At 30.2% G+C, this 19,608-nt stretch overlaps 2 protein-coding genes across 2 annotated transcripts in view; both read right to left on the minus strand.

Moving 5' to 3' along the window:
- The window catches only part of LOC107882620, a 39,519-nt gene that overhangs the window by 13,460 nt on the left and 6,451 nt on the right, over positions 1-19,608 (minus strand). The gene's annotated exons all lie outside the window — the stretch shown is intronic.
- Positions 4,766-16,973, minus strand: LOC100160413 (TWiK family of potassium channels protein 18). Its single transcript, XM_001951310.5, has 6 exons — positions 16,439-16,973; positions 14,592-14,892; positions 9,462-9,664; positions 7,049-7,357; positions 6,404-6,484; positions 4,766-5,145 (listed from the first exon to the last, which is right to left on the minus strand). Exons 1-6 carry the CDS (start codon positions 16,739-16,741, stop codon positions 4,966-4,968), a joined length of 1,377 nt encoding a protein of 458 aa, XP_001951345.2. The 5' UTR covers positions 16,742-16,973; the 3' UTR covers positions 4,766-4,965.

Below are 19,608 nucleotides of genomic sequence, written 5' to 3' on the forward strand. Positions count from 1 at the left end.
AAAGTTACACCAAATACCAAAATCAATTTTCTCGAAAACAGATTTTGCGTAAAAATGCCCGTTTTTCATTAATTTTTCTTTTGTTTTCACGGCGCTTTTGAAAACTATTGGAAAAATTTGACCCCCCAAAGTACCAACTAGATTCACTTTCCTATCAGGGAAAGGTACTGTTGAAGAAAATCCCAAGCACTTTTACTGTCCTAAAAGGTGATGACAGACACAAAATAAAAAAAAAAAAAAAAATAATAATAAAAAAAAACACATCATTGTAAAATCAATACATTCATTGTTCCACTCAGAATCTAAAATAGTATTCTGGTGAAGATGAAACCGTCCAATAATCATTAATGATATTATATTTTATTATACAAAACCTATGAGGAGTGTAGGCAGCTAACCTTATGGGTTTCTCTAATATTAAATAAAAGCAATACAACACCATAAAGAAGAAAACAATTCTAATTATTAAAGACCTCAACGTTATTTAATTATACATTTCATGGCTAATGAAATTTATACAAAAACGGAAAAACATTCAGATAATTAATATATTAAATATTAATAATTAGTATTTAGGAATTCAATACCATGTGTACAAATAAGTTGTATTGGTAATATATATAGTAAAGTTAAAAACATTTTGTGACAACTTATTTTTCATATTTAAGTTTTGGTTGCTGGCTTTAAAACTGAACTAATAATAAATTAGAATATTTTACTTAATTCAAATGGTTTTTGTACATGGTACAGATAGGTACCTACATATTTAAAAAATGTTTTGTCTTTCAAATTGTTTATAATACCTACATAATATTATATTGATGAAATTTTTTTCATTGAACCTTATCATTTATCTGAGACGGTCGCAGCAGTATGCCTAGTAGGTTGGTGGTTCTAGTATATTTATCCGTATGCCTAGTGAGAACATATAAAATGTATCAGCGTTGAAGACATTTTAGTGACTCTTTTTCATTAATAAAAGTGTGAATGAGGTAGGCTTGTATAGCCTATTCTTAATCAATTGTCTTTACTCTATATTCAATAGTTTTCTTGATATGTTGTGAGGTTTGAGCCATAGAGAATATTGATTTTTATTTCGTCGAGTTCTGTGGTTTATTGCATTCTATTATTTCAGTTTGCTTTCATCATTATACTTTAGATTAAAATTAAAATTAAAATTATAACCCAAGGTCATCAAAAATACCTAAACTATAAATAAGATAATATCAAATAATATCAAATTATGAAGAGTTTATTTTTGATCATCCGTTTATAATATCTATAATACTGGCTATACTTAGTATTTGTACGATCGTAAAGATTTGTTTCAAATAATTAGATCATATTAAACAAATATAATATTTTATATCACGCAATGATTTGTTTTCGTTGCGTATGTGTTTTTGAATTTTGAATGACAAAAATTGAATTGTATACATTACCCATAGCTTGGCAAGTATTTTTATGATAAATAAACAACCGTATGGATGATTATTGATTATTGTTGAACAAAAAATCGTTTCGTTCAGCTAGCCAATTTTCCAAGTCAGCAATCTGGAAAGGTGACGAATTTTGGTCATCTCCAAGCTGTCATCAATACCCGTGTAAACATAGGTTATATTATACAATATATAATTATAGTTAATATTATAGGTATGGTATAATGTATATACTGGTACAAGTTCAATACGTTAGTACCTATTTCCCTAAACGTAGTCATTAAATTCTACATAACAATTTTACGTTGTCTTCATTTGTTTAAAAATGTGAAAACATATTTTCCGAAATTTGAAACATAAAATATTTTATCTATTATAGCAACTACCTACTATACGTACTTATCTTTTTCCTTCAATATGGTAACTTAAGTGTATATTAAGACTGTTGAAAATACAAACATTGGAATTTAGGAAAACTTATGTTTTTTATTTTTTGTGAACAAACCAGTTTTTACAGTTGCAAATACAAAAAAATGTGATTGGAATACTGTCAGATAACTGCAACTGATAAAAAAAAAAATTCGGCCTGAATATAACATTTTATACTGAAATCATAGGCGTGACTTGACTTCATCGGCAGGAGCAGCCTAGCTAATAACTGGCACTACCTTATTAGTGAAATGAAAAAAGCCCTATATACCCAAAGTCGTATATTTTTAAGCTCCCTCCCATCCACAATGAAATATTTATATAATTTAAAAAAAGTCTAAATTATCTATTTACAATAATAATCTACAGTAACTTCAGAAATATTATTCATATACAGCCTTGGATTACACCACTCAGCTACAAATCAAAAATAATACAACAATTATATCAATAATACCTAGATACGTATTGTACCGTCGTCGCCTGTCTCAAGTCTTTATAGTAGGTAAAAAAATCAAGTTTAAAAAAAAAAGAAATGTTGTAACCCTTTTGACTTAAAACTCGGTTAACCCAAGCCCGGATTAAGGCATTTTGAGGCCTAGAGGACAAAGTTTTAAATGAGGCCTCAATTCGAAAAAAAAATATTAATGTATAGATATAATGTGTTCCGGGGTGAAGTGACCAGTTGACATCATATGAAAGTATACCAAAAATGATGAAGAAATACCCTTTAAAGATTAGTTTTAACATTTTTATTTTTTAAGTTATGGGCAATTAACTTTTTTTTTTATCAAAACCACATTTATATTGTAATTAAGAAAATCGATTTTATAACTTTTGACTCCTTCAAAGGTACAAATTAGAACCATTTTTTCTACCAGAGTTCACTCTCAAAATTGTAAACCAAAGCATTTTTACTGTTCCAAGATGTAATGACAGACAAAAAAAAAAATCAAAACATTATTATAAAATCAATACATATCCGTAATCCACTCTGAATATAAAACTGTCGAAGAATTTATTCTGTAGTATACCTATTGTATAAGTAGGTACAAATAAACATCTATTTTCTAACGATATATTGATATATTCTAGGTAATACCAATTAATAATATTATCATAGGTATTATTATTAACTAGGGCAGAATTATGACAGGGTAGAAATTTATTAAATTCACATTGTTTTATCTTACAGCGGAATTCAATTTACCCAACACAAAAACAATTAGATATATGATGATAATATTAAAATTATATTATCACTACAAATGTTAAATTATTACATTATCCTCAATTAGAGCTATTATTATAAGTATATAATAATATTAGTGATAAAGTGTGTGCTATTATAGTTTAATAATAATAGTAATACTTATAGTATAAGTGAAAACAGCGTAATTATGAGTTGACTGTTTAGCCACCTAATAAATTTCAATGAAACTCCCACTAAGTTGTTTTAAGTACGAAAATAAAGTGAACTTAGCAAAATAAGGTGCCCATAATATTTATACCTCATAAATTATGAAAAATTTAAATGTTATAAAAATAAAACTTAGTCGGACGTCAGAAAGTTATTATGTTTTTTTCAAATAATTTGTCCTACAAAAAAATATACTATCCAGTTTTAAAAAATTCTATTAGCCTCAACATTAAGCCTTTTTTATGTCATCTAAGTAAGGCGTTAATTGATTTAGAACGGTAAGGTTTCTATTAAGATTCTTTAATGTATAGCAATTAACAATTTACATAAGCACATTAACGTATTACTTATTTCTAACACGTTTATATACATTATAATTTATAATTTATATACTTTTAATTTTTATTAATGATAGTAATATTTTTTATTTTACTAAAATCGTATTTTATGCTAAAAATGAATTGGGTATGGTTCATTGTGATGTATTATAATAATTAACTGTTGTTATACAGTGTTCAACCTTTTTTTGGTGATCGATCACAATTTATAAATTAAAAATTAATACCTACTGTCATTTTTTTACATATGATTTGGACTTCAGAGTTATTTGAATTATTTAAACGTAGAGCCTAAACAATGATAGCTTGAGACATGACATTTTTACGGTAGCTTCGTACCTATATGTAAGTGTCTTACTACTAAAAAAGAATTTTCCAAAATTTTCTTTTGACAGTGATTCTTACACAAGTATTTTGAGAGTCACGATGGTCGATGGAAACAGAATTTTTTTTTGTTTATAAACAATTATTATCTTTGGTTTGTAAATTTAGTGATCACTAATAAAACGTGGAAAAAAATAGGGGTATCAAAGTACACACTGCCATTCCTCAGAATAATATGTCGCTCACGACTTCTAGTTTTAGTATTTAGTATAAAACTTGAGTTCAAAGTAAACTAAAGTACTAAATAATCAGCAACATTCAATATTATAATTTGTTAATATCTATGATTTATTTATTACATTTAAATTGGTTGAGATCTCTAAAATCGTAAGCCCGTCTAAAGAATACGTGAAGAATAATGGACGATACACAATACACGATACACAATTTATATATATTAGTAATAAGTTATTACCTAATGTCAGATTAAGACACCGAATCTAAAATACTTGATGCTATTTAATATATGCAAGTTAACTAAACGGTTTCGCGTTGGTAAATCGTAAGTGCATCTATTATTGTATTGGCATACCATTATGATTATTAATGTCTTGCTTACGATTTGATTATTTTCTCGCATGTATACACGACATTTGTTATCTACTATGTTTGTAATTTTACGTTATAAATTTGTGAAGTGCAGCTAATTTATTTTTGTACTGCACCCATTGTGTCGTAATAATTCTTAGTGCACCAGTGTGCTGACAAAAATATGACAGGTCGTAATTATTAAAAAATAACACAGAAAAGAGGAATGAAAAAAAACTGACTGATTTTATATTGATTATATTATTATATATATACAATTTCATTTTTATTGGACTCGGAAGAGTTCGTCGTCGTTATTATATATCGTATACAACCAAGGGATACCATAACATCGAATCCCTCATCTCGTATAATAATATAATTTGTACTTGGTCATCGTACATCGTTGAAATGAAAAAAAGAAAAATCAGTCGTCGTCGTTATCGGTAACAGCGTCCGTATCGATTGTTGTCATGTCCGCGTCGATGGTTATCATGTCGTCCACCACGATAGGCGCCGGCTCGTTATTGTCTACCCGTGGTAACCCGAGACCAATTGTTGCACTTATTTTAGTCGTCGCTTGTCTAAACGAATTCTGCAACTTTTCCTGAAATATAAACATCAAATCGTACAATTTATTGATTGTATTGTATACATAAAATATTTGTTTTTGTTTTGACGAGATCCTAGTGAAATTATTCGGCTTTAATGATTTTGCTCGTCTAAAACGTGCTTAACGATGATATTATAATGCTTAAACCCTTAAACAATTGGTTTAATGATTAAGACAGTTTGATCAAAACAATTTACTTTGAGTTATGACGAATGATGATCGATCGCTTTCGCTTATTTTCATGTAATTTATAAAATATTAAAACCTTAAAACGGCCAACAAACAGTTATCACAACGATTAAAAGTGTTTGAATCTAATATTTTTCCAAAAACGTCAAGTCACGAGTCCCCGTCTACCTACCTCGAATATTAGTTATAATAATCATTTTTTCATCCGAAAACACTATAACATTGGCTGTAAAAACGAGTGTCTTAAACTAAAAATGTCGACTCGCGGTACGTGTGCTGTGCGGTGCGTCCAAAATAAATAATAACAACGGCCAGAAGGTTTATCCTTTGGATTTCGCATTCCACGGGTAGGAAATATCGTTATGCCACGTATACATACTGTTTAATTAATAATGCAACGTACACATTTACAGGAACCGAAATCCTCTTGCGCTGTAGGTACCGCAAATATAATATGTAATATACATATACTGTACGATTAATAATCCAGAGACGGTCGGGACACCCGGAAACTTGCATATATTCATAAGCTAGGTGTAATAAAGAGCACATACCATGTCCGTTGATAAAAACGATCTCGTGGGAAAAACCCCGTATCTCGTTGAAAGAATAATAGGTCGAATCCATCACAAATTTCGGTGTAATAGATTTAGCGTATTCGTCTTAATCACATGCATTAATATTAATCGTAAAAAAAATATATACTGAATGCGGAATTCGGCCCGGGAATGGTTCCGGGTAGGTACATATAGTAATATATAGTTGATATACTTATGACTGTGGGAGTAGGTAGTATGAAGAATAACGTATATTAAAATGATATAGCTCGGAGCCACGGACGGATATGATTAAAAATACGTTTGTTAGGTTTTTGTTTCCTACAATTTTAACGATCGTTCGTATATAATTTCGCAACAGCAACCGGATGGTAAGGGAACGATATTTCTCTACGGGTAATAAATTCTAAGTATTTTATGATATGAGCAGACTTATAATTTTTTAATATCAATTCTTTTTAAATGAAAATCCTCTATGAAAAAACGAATTAATTGTTAACTCTTACCTGTACGACATTTATGCACATAGACGTCAGTGCGAGTCCGAAAACCAAATATACGATAGACACAATCATCACGAGTTGGTTCTGTGAAATAAATGTTCAATATTAATGATTACGAAATAAATATAAAAAATGTTATATTATTATCAAAATATTGAGTGGTAATGAAGAATTTGTGGCAATACTTTGAGTATAATACAAATTTTTTTTTATTTGTTTAAAAGCTATTTTCCATAGTTTTTATAATATCGGTTTTTTTCACGCCCAAACCATCCCGTGTTTTGAATTATGAAGAACCATTATAAGACGTTTGTATGAAAAAAATCGAGAGAAATTGTTAATGATTTACAGGTTAGGCCGTTTTCTTATGAATATTAACTTCTGAATGGCCATATTTAGCCAAAAACAAATGACACTTATACATTCAGCCAAAACATATAAATTATCTATTATGCTTGTTTGTAAACTATAATTATTATTTAATTCCTTTCTTATAGTATTATTTAAAATATGTAACCACCTAAAATAAATAATTAGAATTTGACACAAATTAAAAAAATTATAACTTTTTTCTATTAAAATCATATTATGAAGATTATCGGATGTAATAAACGATCTTAAATCTTAACTAATGGATCATCGACGAACCTTGGGCACGAAATCTCCGAATCCGATCGTCGACATGGATATGAAGACGAAATAGAAGGATTCAAAAAATCCCCATCCTTCCTCGAAACAGAACATGATTGCCCCAATTACGATGTATACTACCAGCATCATGAACGCCACCGAAACGGGTAGGTTGAACTCGTCGTCGATTGTGTACACGCTGAGGGCCGGCGTGCTAGGGGACGTGGGAGGAAATCCGGACTGACTGTCCGGAACTCCGCCAAACATGTTGCTTGGCCTCCGGAACTTAGTAATGTCGTACATCATCTGTACGCCTTTCATGACCTCCTGGAAAAAAAACGGTCAGTGTTGCGTTTTGTTATAACAATTTGGAGGAATAAAACACCGGAAAACTGTGGTGTGTATATAGGAGGGAGGGGAGAGTTAACTCCCGAAGTATATTTTGTACATGTTACACTTTCGTAATGCATAAAATATATTGCAGGTTTGGTTCTAATGGTTTAAGTGGCTTAAAATAGGCGGCTGGATATTTGAAACAAAAGCGCGAAAAATGTCATCTTATTCATCAGGAAAAGTTTTTCATAATTTTAAATAGTGGTAAAAACATAACGATTGAATAAGGAAGGATTTAGATAAATATTTGTTGAGTCTCATTCTCTGACATAAAATACCTACATCGAAACATAAAAGTTAGGCGAAAAAAAATAATGATAGTATTATATTTCCATACTTGGTTTCGCTAAATATTTAAATTTTAATGTGGCTTTGATTTCAATAATCGTTTAAATAGTATTTAATGTCTACGTGTTTGGTAAACAACATAATATCGAACACACTGTACCAAATTAATTTAAAATCAATAATTAGAATTCAATGTTTAAATTCGGGTATTATAAAGTAATCGACTTCTAAAAGCCTTTAAAAGTTATTTTGTATATTTTATGGAAACACAAACAATTAAAATGTCTTCGTTGTATTACTGTTCACATGCTTTCCCCCGGCCAATTGAAATACGAAACGAAACATTAACGCCATTTTTTTTTTTAAAGAATTCAACGTCCATTATAGCTTTTAATTAATTACTTCCACTTTTGAAATGCAATGACCTATCAAATCAAATGATACCCTCGATCTCTTATTTTAATGTGGTTACTGTAGATAAGAGAAAAGATACTTTTTTTATGAAACGAGTTATTTAGGTAGTTTGTTTTTGTATATTTTGAACCCTCGCACTTGCTTTAATTTTTAAATGCTATACTTAAAAAGGAACAGCAAACTTCATATAATATTCTAATATAATATTACTGAGTGTTGTGGTTATTAAACTGTTATTTTACTATACATTGTAATAACTATTATATACTTCGTCGTATCAACTTACAGCCAAATTGGGTAAACAGTGTAAAGTCTTGATGTAGGTAAATGAAAATATAAAATATTTGATGGTTAAAAGGATATTTTTTAATGAATTAAAAAGTTTGATATTGTCTAGTACACTAGTACACAATATCAAGAGAAACAAAAGTGAATACTTGTCAAAAACATATTACATTTTCGACACATTCCAATCTAATTTCTAGTAAAATATTATGTTTTAAATTAATATATTAAAAATACACGCAAAAACAAATATATTTGCCTACCCACCTATATAAAAGTGTATACCTACATATTAGCATATATTTAATACATTTATTTTATCTGAAGTTCAAAACGATTAAACTTTTAAGATTATCACAATAGATGCTTATGTTTGGTAAGTAAATAATAATTTAATTTGAAATTCTCTTCCTGATTGATGATTTTATATTTATTTAGTACACCGGTAGTGTACATATAAAGTTGAACTGTTGTTTTTGTCCCTGCAGTTTTATAAAATATCTATACAATTATTTTGAAATTAATAAAATATCATTTTCACATCATCACGGTCAACTACTATTAACACCTATTATTTACACCTACCCTCATACACCACGACGAACATTTTGAACTGTTAGATATAATATGATTGTTAATTACTAGTTTGTACGACAGAATTATGGAATAATGTACCCAATTGGTAATTTAATAATACGAAACAGTCCACAGATATTATATTTTGACTGTACATATTTACATTTTTAACGTGTAATTTAACGTAATTAACGTAATAACATATATTTATACGATGTACAAAGGTCGTTTAATCATGAATAGTAGACATTTCACGTTGTCCTCGCAATATTGCTCGCATTACTGTTACCAAAATGCATAAAATATTTTGAAATGAAATAGTTTATTAGTCATGCGTGTCCTTTATGAACGATCTAAGGTTTCAGATTCGCATAGTCTAAATTCACAAGTCATTCATAAGTGATAGCACTATTGTACGCTATACGGTTCGTGGAGTTTAAGGTTTAGTATGGTCATGGAAATTATTTTTACTTACTTGAACTGGCGCAGTTCTGCGAACTTTTCGACAGCTGCCGGTGTAGTATAGACGCCGGACGAACGCCCAGAGAAATTTAATGCCTCTGGTGAACATTTTTCCGAAATCGGCTAACAAAATAAGGAATATCGGTATGCCAAATATTGCGTACACAATGGTAATCAGCCGACCAGTATTCGTCGACGGAGATATATGACCGTAACCTGAAATGATGACAATCCATTGTGAGTTATCTAATTTATAAGAACCGCGCCCGGTTGTCTGCAGTATTTTTTACGAGGTATGAAAAAATAATAAATATAGTACAGTCGACTCTCGATAATTCAAACCCTTCGGTAATTTGAATTAAATACTCGGTTCCTTGAAAATCACGCGGTAATTCGAACAAAAACAATGCATTTAAGTACTCTCGGTAATTCAAAATTAAATTTTGGGAAAACTGGCCACTAAGACTTGACAATTCGAAGTATCATTCATTAAATGCTCGGAAATTCGAAGTATATTCACCAAATGTATTTTATCTGTATTCTTATAATCCTTTTATTAATAATTTACTATACAATCGTGTAGAAATTTAGATTATTATTGCCGATAACTATAGAATATTATCGTAAGAACCTTATCGTTTTACTTCTTAATGTTCTTTAGGTAATCGTAATTTAACTCGTCGAGTCGTCGATAGCCGTCAGCCGAATGTAGTTTTATTTTAGTTTCGTTTGGTCGGTTGTAAAGTAAAGTTCTTGTGATGAGTGCGTCTAATGCTAAAAAATCCTTGACGATTTCGGAAAAAAAACAATTGATTGAAGTGGTTGAAAGAGGTGACAAAAAAACCGAAGTGGCTAAGACATTTGACATTCCTTTTTGAAGGACAAAAATAAAATCATTTTATAATAATAATAAATAATTAAAAATGTTAAAATTAAAAATAAACAACTCTAATATGTATGTTGTATCACCTAATTTACTGAAATAATTAATATGTATGTATGTACAATAATAAAAAACAAATTTTTTTTCTTAACTCTGTAATTCGAATTTTTTTTTGCCCTCTTGTTTTTCGAACTACTCAACAATTCGAACTCTCGGTAATTCGCAGTTTTTCAACAGTCCCGTCAATTTCGAATTAATATACCCAATACCTAATAAGCAATAAAAAAAAAACGAAAATTTTTACAACTTTCAATATGGATTACTATAAATAATTTTAATGACCAGTGAATACCAGTGAATATCAGTGCTGTGTGCAAAGTGTTTTTGCGAAGCAAATTTTGTGGCCTCTTGTATTATATGGATCTGTTTGACGACACAGTTTGCATAGCCTTCAAGCATTCTGCATTACCGGCCTTGGTAATAACTAATAACTAAGAAATATGCTAAGAAATGTAGACTAAAAATTATACAAAATGTACGTTTTTTTAATTTGTTTAAAGCACTTCACACGCAGTACAAAATATAATGATGTGTGTCAATGGGCCATAAAGGCATAAACTCATAATAGCCAAATATGTCAAATTTTTTTGCATATAAGTTTAAATTATCATGCCTCAGCAAAAAAAAACTGGATCTAAAGAAGTACGAAACATAATAATATTGTTTGATTTAATAATAGGCTTTCGCTCTTTATTTGATTGAATTTATTGAAATTATTTTGATTTCGTATTTGATAAATGTTAATTTCTATTTCCTACACTGCACATGTAATATGTATAAAACATAATTATTTCATTGTTATATTAATACTATATACAATTGTGATTCTTTGAACAGAGAACACACTTCGCCTCAAAAATTATAAATCTATTTTTGAAATTGTATTTTTAGACAATTTTAGGTACAATACTACAATTTGATATGTATTTCTAACACTTTATAATATCCATAAATTTTCATAGTTATGTTTGTTGAGAAAACTGATGATGACATTTGATAACAAATAAACAACCTATATTTTTAATTTCATTATCAGAACACTTTTTGTATAAATAGGTAGGTACCTATCGAATATGCAGAAATGCAGAAGGCACTTAAGTTTTTATTAATGACATTTTTCAAAATTAAGGACTAAAAAAATATTTCATAATTTTGAAATAAAGAGTGTTTAAAATAATCAATATGCACAGATGTAAAAATAAAAATAATTATAAGATAAAATAAAAATTTTATTTTGGTATTTTTAAACTTTGTCAAAACAAATGTATGTGTTAGACACTTAGACTAATACATATAATATTAAATATATTGTATATTTACGAGCTTACGATTTTTACGTTTAATGTGTAAAATGTAGATAATATGTATAGGTACACTGTTCACCGTAATGCTGTACTGTGTTTACGGGGAAAATATGCTAAGAAAAATATTATATCATTATGAACCATTTGTATTGCCTATCAATAATTTAATATTATGTTCAAATTACATTTTAAAAATAATTATACAATTATAAATGATAGTTCGTTTGACCCGACATTTTACTTATTTCGTGTGTCGACTATTATATATTTTATGCGTGGCTAGTGGCTACTGATCTAACAAGTCATAAGTGTATCCAATTTTGACAAATTTAAAACTATAAATATAATTGTTGAACTCTGCTTGTTTAATTAAATCTACTCGTTTCTTATCAGTTTGTAAAATGTTTTGGTAGTTAAGAAATTTAAATTTGAATACATATTATTTAATAATGTGTACCTACGTATATTGTATAAGAAAATAATATGTTGAAATATTCATGTAATTAATTCTATATAATTACGGATACGCCATATACTCATACTTACATACATAACGGAATTTTCATTAGAAAATGTGAATTTTAGTATTTTAAACATGTTAACTACCTATTGTAGGTCAAACAAAAACGAACAATACTATGTAGCATACATTTTAAATAGACATAAAGTAACAACTAAGGTTAGGTCTAGTATACTTGTTATTTCCAATTTGTTTCATTTACGATGTATATATTTTACTGGACCATCGTAATATTAATAGTATTTAATACCGTTCAATACGCCTTATGCCTGAGGGATGTTTGGATTCTTTAGTTCGGTATAACAATGGATTATACTATGTGAATCTATAACGGATATTAACAGGCATAATGGACAAAGTTAGTAATACGAGACATAATGGAATTGATTCAACTAGAAGATTATTATTATTATTATTATTATTATTATTATTACTATTATTATTATTTACAGGACATAATAATATTATAATGTATTCAGATTTTCTACGTGGGCACGAATATTGTATTTTGCGTGTAATCAGTGTCATGTAGGTAGTGTTGTTTTGTTGTTGTTGCGCATATTTGTAATTTTGTACATCAATCGATGGAACAACGACTAACGAGTTTTTGGGTGTAAATTGTAAATACATTGCGTCGGGTCTAGTCGCTAGAAGAATTAATATCAAAAGACTAGAATTTTAGCAGCTTCTGCTTAACACGTATTCAGCAGTACAACAAAAATATATTATACCGTGGGAGGTAGATCAGATTGATTTATGAACCGTTTAAAGTTTATACGAAGGGAGCCATAGTGAATATGTGGAAAATGGGCGCCGAGATAAAATTATAACTTCACCTTCACATCACTCTTCTTGTCCAAACATCAAACAGCAAAAACCAATCATTTGTCTAGAGTGGGTACATTGGACTTAAGACAATTTAATTCGATTTTTGGTATAATTAACAATATTAATCATTGTTTATACCTATATATACATGTAACTTATCATATAAATGGTAAATATCTATGTACAATACACCAATAAGTCCTAAAGATCAAATAACCTATTAGCCATTAAATTATAGCGACTTTTTAATTTTTATATTTTTGTTCTACCACAGTAAAATATAAAAAACTTTGATATTTTTAAAGTATCAAAAGTATTAGATTAGATTGAAAATGTGGCAACAACGATTTTTGATTTTTAGATAATATTTATATAAAAAAAATACAACAACATTATCCAAAACACGGTGATTATAATTCAAGCAACTCCAAGGCTTTACAAAAATCACAAAAAATGATTGATCGTATTTTATTAGTGTTATATTTCTAGTGTTTCTACTGTGAAATATGTTTATTGCGCTATTTACGGTTAGACTACGTTTAGACGAAAATATAGCAATATATTATAGTGTTCGTGATAAATATGATTAATTTTCGGTGTGATAAGACCACAGGTGAACTGTGTTTATTGCACCGTTAAAATGTAGTCAAACCCTTTTCGCGACTCCATCATAATATATACCTGTATAATATATAAAATATATATTTAATGTTATACGTGTTACACGATTATTATACCAGCCATCACAGTGTATATTAGAAAAACGCGGAATAGGGCCGTAAAAAGAACCAAATGTATCCGGTCAATCGTGTGATAAAAATGAACGTCATTATTTACAATATACATTCATTTTTCAATTAATTTGCTGGATGAAAATATTACCATCGGAGGACGTGAGCGTATACAGTTTTGCTGCGTGAGTATAAACTATAAAGCTTGATTAAATTACAAAAACCGTTAAGTAGACACGTCCCCGCCTCAAAGTACAAATCCTGCTCTCGGACCTCACCCACACCCACATGCTTGCTGTGGTATAAATTAGTTTGGAAATCATTATCAAATCCTGATGGAAAAATACTTTTTCGAACTACTGAGAAAATCTAGATTACAATGACCGATTCGAAATCCAAAAATTAAAATACAGTTATTGCATTTTATTTTATGATGAATCTTTTTAAAAATAGCCATTAGGTGGAATTGTATAAATATTATTATATTTAAAAGGTTTTTTTCTGTACCCGATTAGTAATTTGTATTTAATGCTAATCTAAAACACTATTTCAATATTAAAGCAAATACGGATCGGATCTCTAAAACTCACATTTGGATTATCTACGGATTGAGATGCAATAAATTATATTTTTGAATCGGAATAACGGATTGGACCGAATTGGTGGTGGGAGGTGTCAATATATTGATCGTTTTATTAAATATGGCTAGAACACTGCTGTAAGCTTTGATCGGTTTGCGAAACGGAAAAACATCGCCAGAGTCCAAGGCTGACAGACGTGGTGTGTCAGGGGCTGGGCTGTGAAATGAGTGCATTACCTATGGTCGTGACTACGGTGAAACAGTAAATGGCCGAGTTGACGAAGCTCCACGAGCTGCGGCCGCTGTACGTGGTCGTGCCCGCCTCGAAGGCGTCGTGTAGCTGCTCCTCGAACTCAACCAGTTTCCGGCGGGCCGTCTGTTTCCACTCGTCCGCGCCCATCCGTCGGCTGTCCGTCCACAGCCCGTCCAAGAAGTCCCTCTTCACCCGCTTCACGCCGCACTTGTAGAACGACTCAAAAGCGCCTTCCGTGTAACGGAACACCATACCTCCCACGCCGCACATGACCACCAGTATCACCTATGTGCATTGGTCACGAGCAATAGACCACGTCAGGTATACAGGCGTACAGGACGTGTTCGGAGTCAATTATACTGCACAGATCGAGGTCTCCATTCCCCCTATACCCTTACCATTCCCGACTCCATCCCTTACGACCTAACCCGTCAGCCCTAGTAGTTTCGGCAGCATACTATAGTTGCGTCCCAAAGATAACTACGAATAAAGGTTTAATCCAAATTTATTGCAGTCCGAGTTTTGTTGCGATAGCGGCCCAATCAATATTTACCATTTTAAGATGTATGTATCAATACATTCATACCGATAAATATAATATAATAGGTATATTAATAATATGTTTAATAAGAATGACAGTCGACAATCATAATACAGTTTTATAACATACTATATTAATATTTTATTGTATGATATATATCATTTTAAGACAAGTCCATCATAATATTATAATATTATTACCGTCAACTGTTTAATAACGACAGTTACAAAATATTAACGAATTCGAAATTATAAAAAAATAAATATGAGATAAGTTTTTACCAGTGACATGATATCAATTTTTTTTAAATATGGTAAATATTTAAACGAAAACTGCAAAACAATATTTTTAATCTACCTGTAGTAATGATGCTACACACAGTGTGTGTAAAATGGGAGGGAAAATAAAGTTACGTTATATATGATATTTAATATTTTTAATTAGCATGTACACAAAAATAACATGGGCTGCAATTGGTATATACCCTAAAATATACTGGACCGCAATTAGGAAGATATTTTATTATAGTGGGACGCAACTAATTTTTTGTTGTAGCCGTCCATGATGTATAATCGATTCAAGCCTCTACCTCGGGGAAGGACCTCGAAATTCTAACCAGAAAAACTCTACAACGTTGCGCATATCCATTCGCCCGATATCAACAGATGTATTTATATAATTATATTTAATGTGGTGGTTATAAGGTAACAGAAGACGGCGGTGGCGACGCATCAATCATTGGTAAATTTTTATCCAGGAAAATAAACCAATTTTAGGTATAAGCCAAACGTAACGGAACGTGGACCGAAATTACCCACTCAATAAAAATGAGCTCTTTAAAGTACCAAATATCGACAGACACAATACACGGAACCTTCGACGTTTATGCACATAGATAAAAAAAAAAAAAAGTAAAAACACGCCAAGTATTGTAAATCCATTAATATATTGCTCACATTGCTCAGGATTGAAGTAAAAATAAGCTGTCGATATAATACGGTATTTTCGTGGATTTTCGTAAGTCTTTTGAAAGATGGGAAAACACTACGAATCCAAATATAGGACATTTTTGTTTTACTACTGTGCCGCACCGCGTAAATCGGTTGGTGCGAAAAAAAAAATTTATAGGTGATCGCATATAGAAACTACGGCCAACCACTACTACTGCAGACGGAACAGCCACCGGCGCGATCGATTATTTGACGCCGTCCAAACAATGACCCCCCCCCCATCCCTCACCCAACCTCCGCCGTCACCCATCACACAACTTTACTACGTTTCCAACTATACCGTGTTGATAAAGCATTTTCGTCCGGCATTCCAGAACTTTCGCCACTCGTCGTCATTCTCCTGCAGGAAACATCGCCACTGGTGTCTTAAGCCTGTTCCGGCCACGTTCAACTTCTTACCATCTCCTCGGTCCTTGACCTTCTTCTTCTTCTTCTTCCTCCGGGTGGTCGTCGATGTGTTCGCGGCCCCTTTTCCCTGTACGGATTCCATTAGAGTTTTCTCTGAACTCCAAAAACCATCAGTCTCGTAATCCGTGTAACAACTCTCGTTGTTGTCGTCGTCGTCATCATCGCTTTTCTTCATCGTCAGGTGTCGTTCGCGACCGGGACCGATCGGTGTAACAATGTCAATTCAGAGATATTTTTGTGACGGAAAGCGAATCTTACGTGGTAACACCACGTTACAGTAATTGGATGTGCAGATATCGTATAACTTTTTTAAAATCAAACTCGTCGTCACTGCTAACGCCACCGCCACCAAAACCGTTGACCACTGGCCGTTCCAGCGTCGCTCTACTGACACGGCACATATAAAAACATTAAATCTGTGTCACAGCCAGCGAAATGCCTGGCCACGTATAAATAGAATCTGGTTAAATATAACCGAAAAGCGGCGGCCAGCATGCGCGCAGTCATACCGTTACTGCTCGATTTTCGTCTGTTATCAGCAGTGCTTAAGAATTATTGCAAAATGGAAAATTTTTTAAATTTTAAATATAGGACGCTATCAAATAATATGCTATATGAAATCTGTAATAATATAAGTTGAATATGCTAAAAAAAAATGTATGATACATTATTGATAATAGTATAGAGAAAACGACTTTTTTCAAAATAAGATGTATTTTTTTATTTTAAAAAATTTCAAAAAGGTGGATATTTGTTAGGTAATCACTTAAAAATTGATTTTTTTTTTATAAATTGTTAAAAATATTTCATAGACATTTTAAAATACCTACACAATATATGAAGACCAACAACTCTTTATAATAATATACAGACCCCTTGAAACAAAAACGTATTATCAAATCCAGATTTCTCCAATTTTATTTCTAAACAAATATGCAAATACAATTGAAAATGGCCACCACCATAGCAAAATATAATTGTTATGCTGATTTAAGATGATTGTGGCCCATTTTACCAGTCCCTAGCTCCCAATCATATATCCACATCATATGTGTGTACACACATCTATACGTGCTAATTTCATAAAAATAACTTTTCTCAATGCCCGATTGGCAATGTTGCAGTACTTGCACTGAACAAGTACCTATACCTTTTCATTCGTCGTTTATTAGAGTTAGAATCCTATCGCATTCACATGTTTATATTTTCTGGGACAATAGCTGACGTATATGTGACAAATTCGTTTTACAACTTAACGAATACAATTCCAAAGTTCTAGAAATTTATATTTACAAATATTTCATCATCATAAGAGAATATAATCCTAATTCTACAACTTTCTTAGTGAATATTTTAAGATGACATATAAACTAGTATTATTCAACTATAAATTATAGTAATAATAATAATTGTTTATTCAATGAATAAAACGGGCAAATTGCCCAATAGTACAAGTAAATAAATAAGTTATTACAATAAATTGATATGGAAATCGAACAATAACATAAATTCATCTTTTATATCAAAATATAAAATATTTATCAAACAACACTCAATGTTTCAATAAGGTGGGTAAGTGGATGTCGTTCTGCTGTACAGTAGGTTACAAGTGGGTCACTGTATAATGGATAGTATTAAATTTGAATTCAATGATATAATATCACTAGGTATATAAGAAAAACGATTCTGAGCGAAGGCGGTATGTCAGTCTAGGTATAAAATATAAAATATACTTATCAGTTATCTATGGTATTAAAAAAAAATTGACCTATAATAGGTACCTATAATAAATTCCAAATTAATCATATCACAATATCCATTAGGTACTTATAACGCGTTATACATCAACAACAAACCGTGATACCATCATAGATAAATAATATAGTGTACTTTAAAAGTTTCAAGTACCTATATATATATAATAATATTATACAATCACAACAAAATAACTAAAATAGTTATCCTAGGTTTTTAATATGTAATTTCGTCCAAATTTGTACTTAAAATGACTATAAAAATAAACTGTGTAAATGTATTTTTTGGATTTTTTGGTAATAGAATTAACTACTTATGCAGAATCTTGTTTTAAATTTTAAATCCTTAAATTTAAAAGTTGAACATTTTATACATTTTTAACTACAAAATAAATATGAAATTTTAAATTTTATACATTTTGTCAAAACTCGATCTTTAAATGCTTATAAAAAAAAATTGTGATTTTGTATTTTTAATATTTTTCAACTGCTATTGCAACAATATATCGGGAGCCTTGTATTCAATTTTTACACTTTTTGGCCCAACAGATAAAACTTTATTGATATTCATAGAAAAAAAATAAAAAATTTAAATATAAAATTTCCGTAAACAGTTCAAAACAAGTTAAAATATTTTGAAAATTGTATCAAGTATAAGAATTGATAAAATAAAAATTCAGTGAAATTTTCAAGTATCTACAGTCATTCGTTTTTTAATTACAAGAAAATAAGAAATTCAAACGCTCATAAAAATTTAATTTGACTTTCTTGTAGACATTTTTTTTTTTGATAAAGATAGACAAACTTATGAGGAATCTTGTATTACATTTTAAAATCTTAGATTTAAAAAGAACAATTTGTATGAATTATTACTCAAAATAATTTGCTAATTTTTGTGATTTTTACGTATTTTGTCAATATTTGAACTTTAGATGTTTATAAAAAAAAAATTGTGACTATGGATTTTTAATTTTTTTCATCTGCCTTTGAAACAATATAATAGGAACCTACTATTAAATTTTCAAGCTTTTTTAATCAAAAAATTTGGAAAATGTTATGGTGTACAGAAAATGCTAATATAAACATTCAGTCAAAATTTCATATACCTACGGTCATTTGTTTAAGAGTTGCACCAAAAATCAAAATTAATTTTCTCGAAAACAGATTTTGCGTAAAAATTCCCGTTTTGAAAACTACTGAGATTTTTTTAATTTTAACCCCCAAAGTACCAACTAGATTCACTTTCCTATCAGAATAGATACTGTTGAAGAAAATCTAAGCATTTTAC

Source organism: Acyrthosiphon pisum, chromosome A1 (assembly GCF_005508785.2).
Source record: "Acyrthosiphon pisum isolate AL4f chromosome A1, pea_aphid_22Mar2018_4r6ur, whole genome shotgun sequence".
NCBI lineage: Eukaryota > Metazoa > Arthropoda > Insecta > Hemiptera > Aphididae > Acyrthosiphon > Acyrthosiphon pisum.

Excerpts from the sequence above, each read along its gene's own strand:
- LOC100160413 (XM_001951310.5), bottom strand. The coding sequence starts at position 16,741 with ATGAAGAAAAGCGATGATGACGACGACGACAACAACGAGAGTTGTTAC. Across the intron at positions 14,893-16,438 it reads GAAAATGCTTTATCAACACG|GTGATACTGGTGGTCATGTG; the intron begins GTATAGTTGGAA and ends CAATGCACATAG. Across the intron at positions 7,358-9,461 it reads GCAGAACTGCGCCAGTTCAA|GAGGTCATGAAAGGCGTACA; the intron begins GTAAGTAAAAAT and ends TTTTTTTTCCAG.